General features: G+C 45.8%; 1 protein-coding gene across 1 annotated transcript; it reads left to right on the plus strand.

Moving 5' to 3' along the window:
- Positions 1 to 316: 316 nt before the first annotated feature.
- LOC122624031 (probable V-type proton ATPase subunit D 2) lies at positions 317 to 1706 on the plus strand. Its single transcript, XM_043803456.1, has 4 exons — positions 317 to 583; positions 653 to 770; positions 837 to 1200; positions 1257 to 1706. Exons 1-4 carry the CDS (start codon positions 543 to 545, stop codon positions 1481 to 1483), a joined length of 750 nt encoding a protein of 249 aa, XP_043659391.1. The 5' UTR covers positions 317 to 542; the 3' UTR covers positions 1484 to 1706.
- Positions 1707 to 3972: the final 2266 nt, after the last annotated feature.

Here is a 3972-nt window from a genome sequence, read left to right on the forward strand (position 1 = left end):
ATTGCTATTATATTACGCTATATTTGTGTATCTTAAGTGCGCATACCAAGTTTCATATCCCGAACCCCACGAACCGCCGAGTTACAGGTGTTTGCCTCTCATCATCAGCGTTCCTCTTTCATCATCGTCGTTTGCTGTTCAGTTCCGGAACTGAACAGCTGAGGGGCCCGAATCGAATCCCGAGCCCCCAAAATGGTCACCAGCCCCCACCCCCCCATCTCGCCATTCAAAACGATCCAATCCGATGTGATGCGATGTGATGCGATGCGATGGCATCCCAAGATCGGTGTTCGCTCGCCAGGTCGCCCGATGAGTCTTCATTCGCTGGCCCAGTTTGTTGTCGTGCTGTTCTGTCCGCTGTAGTTCCCACTTTGTCGTCTATTTTATTTTCGTAGTGTCGCGTATATTTAGTAAATATTTTGTTGTTGTTATTTATAGTTCGTACTTGGTTGGCGTGGTGCGTGTTGTACTCTCGTGTTTTTGTTTTTATTTTTGTTTTCGTTTTCCATTTTTTTGGGTGGCATATTTTGTTTGATTCTGCGATGGCAGCCAAAGATCGCCTGCCCATATTCCCCTCCCGCGGGTGAGTAGTTAATCCTGGCCGAAAGCCATTCCTCCAGAACTTCCGCACTTCCACCACACTCCATTGTAGGGCACAAACGCTGATGAAGTCGCGTTTGGCCGGCGCCACCAAGGGACATGGTCTGCTCAAGAAGAAGGCCGATGCCCTGCAGATGCGCTTCCGTCTGATTCTGGGCAAGATCATCGAGGTGAGAGCGTGCCCCGAAGATTCTCCCATCCTGCCATTCTCATATCTTACGCCATATCTTTTCCAGACCAAGACCCTCATGGGCCAGGTGATGAAGGAGGCGGCCTTCTCCTTGGCCGAGGTCAAGTTCACCACCGGCGACATCAACCAGATCGTGCTGCAGAACGTGACCAAGGCGCAGATCAAGATCCGCACCAAGAAGGACAACGTGGCCGGGGTCACGCTGCCCGTATTCGAGCCGTACACGGATGGCGTGGACACCTACGAGCTGGCCGGCCTGGCACGTGGTGGCCAGCAGCTGGCCAAGCTGAAGAAGAACTATCAGAGCGCCGTGCGCCTGCTCGTGGAGCTGGCCTCGTTGCAGACCTCGTTTGTGACCCTCGACGATGTGATCAAGGTCACCAACCGGCGGGTCAACGCCATCGAGCACGGTGGGTGTTCCAAAACCGCTTAAAACGATGCACTATTGATATGCACTTCCTTCCAGTGATCATACCCCGCATCAACCGCACCATAGAGTACATCATCAGCGAGCTGGACGAGCTGGAGCGCGAGGAGTTCTACCGGCTGAAGAAGATTCAGGACAAGAAGCGCGAGGCTCGCAAGGCATCCGATAAAAAACGGGAGGAGCAGCGTCGCCTGGGCCAAGTGGCCGAAACGAAGGAGGTGCAGAACATCCTCGACGAGGACGGCGACGAGGATCTGCTCTTCTAGACGCCACTCCGATGACACTCCGATGCCACTCCCCCCCACTCCACACACAGAACGGCACCCACATACTATCTATGTACGAATCCACCCACTGCTACACCTGACCCATCACCGCCCAATCATCACCCAATCATCGCTCAACTTTGCTACCTCACTCCCGCGAAAAGATCACCTCTCGTTTATTGTTGTCGTTCGTTGTGATCCGGATGTTGACCACTTGTCGCTCTTGGAAATACAATCCGTAATCGTAACCTTTGTGAACGCTGTGTTTGTGGTTTCTACTGTCAGTCAGCTGTTTCTCTGTGTGTGTGAAATCAAGTATACGCAGTTAGTCGGCTGAAATATCAAGTATACGCCAAGTATATAAAATATTCAATAGTTTGTAAGTGGGTAGTCAATATGCAAGTCGGATGGTCGATCGCCAGCAATTAGTGCACATCAGCTCCGAATGCGAATGGAGAACCAAACGTAGGGTATGCCAATGGTCGTGTCTGCTCCATAATATCCATTTGATGGCCCATCAAAGCAGCGCATTAAGCTGCTTATGGGCTGAAATTGCCAATTTAGCCATGTAGCCAATTTGGGGGGGATTAACGAGTGGCACGTGCCCATCCAATGGATCCCGAATCCGATCCCGTATCCCAAATCCAGATAAAGAAATCAGACAGGTGCGACTTTAGTTTAGATGTATGCATATAAAATCATGTTTATTCATTTTCCATCTAGCCTTATACACATAATAGTTTGCCATTGACCACTGGGTTTTCTGGTACCTTAGGTTCCCTCTCTTAAATTCGGCTTGAATTCTTAGTTTCGAAAATTGCGTGAAGCGAAAAAAGGACAAAAAAAAAAAAATTTTTCACACAAGATATTCCACTTAAAAATGCACTGTAAGCTTAAAGCTAGGGTGAATATGCGACGTTCGCACTGATCGCAGATCAGACGATGTGACATCGTGATACGTTCAATTTCAATATCAATTTCGTTTTCGTTTTCAATTTCAATTTCCGTTTGTTTCTGTTTGTGTTTGTTCCTCGTTACCATTCCAAGTGCTTTGTACTCTCGTTATGTGTGTACATAATCTACATGCATGTGCACGTATGTATGTATGTACTTATGTGCATATATACATATACATATATATGTATATATACTAACTACGCCGACATTTCTCTTCTGCTTGCGTCCGTGTAAATAACAGGTATGTAAATATGTATGCTTTATCTATGCTCTTGTAAATACCGTTATATTTATGTATATTGAGCTTATTTAGACAAAAAAAAAAACGATTAACAGTTACATTCCTCAGCGCACTCCTTAAACTTGTGCAAAAAAACTGTGGCCCAACTGTTGTTGGTGAATATACAAAAATATAGGATATACATATGTATGTGTGTATGCGTGTCGATCGATATCCGATTTATCGAACCTATCGCCGTGTGTTTAAAGTCGCCGCTTGCGAAAAGAGAGCATACTGCGCAGCATTTTAGTTAGTTTAAGAACAGTTGCGCCTGCGGATGGGCATGAGTGTTAAGTGTTTTGGTGTGTGTTGCAGTGCGTTGCAGTGTGTGCGCGGGAAAGAGAGCGAGATGCACTAGGCTTTCTGCATTTAGTGGCTCTTTGAAATCGCTTTGGCTTTCGCCTTTGACTTTGTTATTGTGGCGATGGTTGCAATGGATGCTATTGTTGTTTTGGCTGCCGCTGCAGTTGTTGTTGGTGTGGTTGTTGTTGTGCTTATTGTTGTTGCTACCGCTGGCAGCGTCGACGTCGGCGGCATTTGCGGCGTCATGAATATTTGCTGCGTTTTTTGCGAGCCCGCCATCACACATTTGTCCTGCAAACGAAAGGCGAGAAAGAGAAAATCGAAAGTCCGCCAAAAGTGCCGCATTTTGAGAGTGGGAAACAAGGACGAGAGAATAGCCAAAAAGATATTTATTGCTTTTATGTGCCTTCGGTTGCGGACCCCATTAGTTAAATATTGATCGTGGCAAAGTTTTCGTTGCAAAACAAAGCGCAGCTAGCAAAATTCAAGGCAGTGGCAGAGAACGTGTTCGATCGCAGCTGGCAGTGTGACCAGCCGAGAGACAAAAAGTGTAAACAGAAAAGAAAGTGTAAACAGAATGTCGTAATAACATAATAAATACGAGTAAAATCATTGGGAAACCTGTAACGAGGCTTTAAACTAAATAACGGAACACATAATCGAATGGACAGCGATATTCAACAGTTGATCAAAGGTAAGTTTCTTTATACAATTTCAAGTTGGGCAACATAATTCAAATAAATAATGAATAATTTTTTAATGGGTCATAAAGTCTGGCCACACTGCACAGTTACCGCTAGTTTGTGTTAATTCACTTGGATATTTCAATCTAATATTTAAATATGAATAGAAGTAAAAGAACATGCCGCTGAAGTTTTGCTGGAAAATTCATCGAGTAAAAACCGTGTGCGAGTGTTTTTGAGTGTATTTGCGTGTCCAGAACAGAAGG

Source organism: Drosophila teissieri, chromosome X (genome assembly GCF_016746235.2).
Source record: "Drosophila teissieri strain GT53w chromosome X, Prin_Dtei_1.1, whole genome shotgun sequence".
Classification (NCBI taxonomy): domain Eukaryota; kingdom Metazoa; phylum Arthropoda; class Insecta; order Diptera; family Drosophilidae; genus Drosophila; species Drosophila teissieri.

Coding starts and splice junctions, on each gene's coding strand:
- LOC122624031 (XM_043803456.1), top strand. CDS start 543: ATGGCAGCCAAAGATCGCCTGCCCATATTCCCCTCCCGCGG. Junction 771..836: donor TTCTGGGCAAGATCATCGAG/GTGAGAGCGTGC, acceptor TATCTTTTCCAG/ACCAAGACCCTCATGGGCCA. Junction 1,201..1,256: donor GGTCAACGCCATCGAGCACG/GTGGGTGTTCCA, acceptor ACTTCCTTCCAG/TGATCATACCCCGCATCAAC.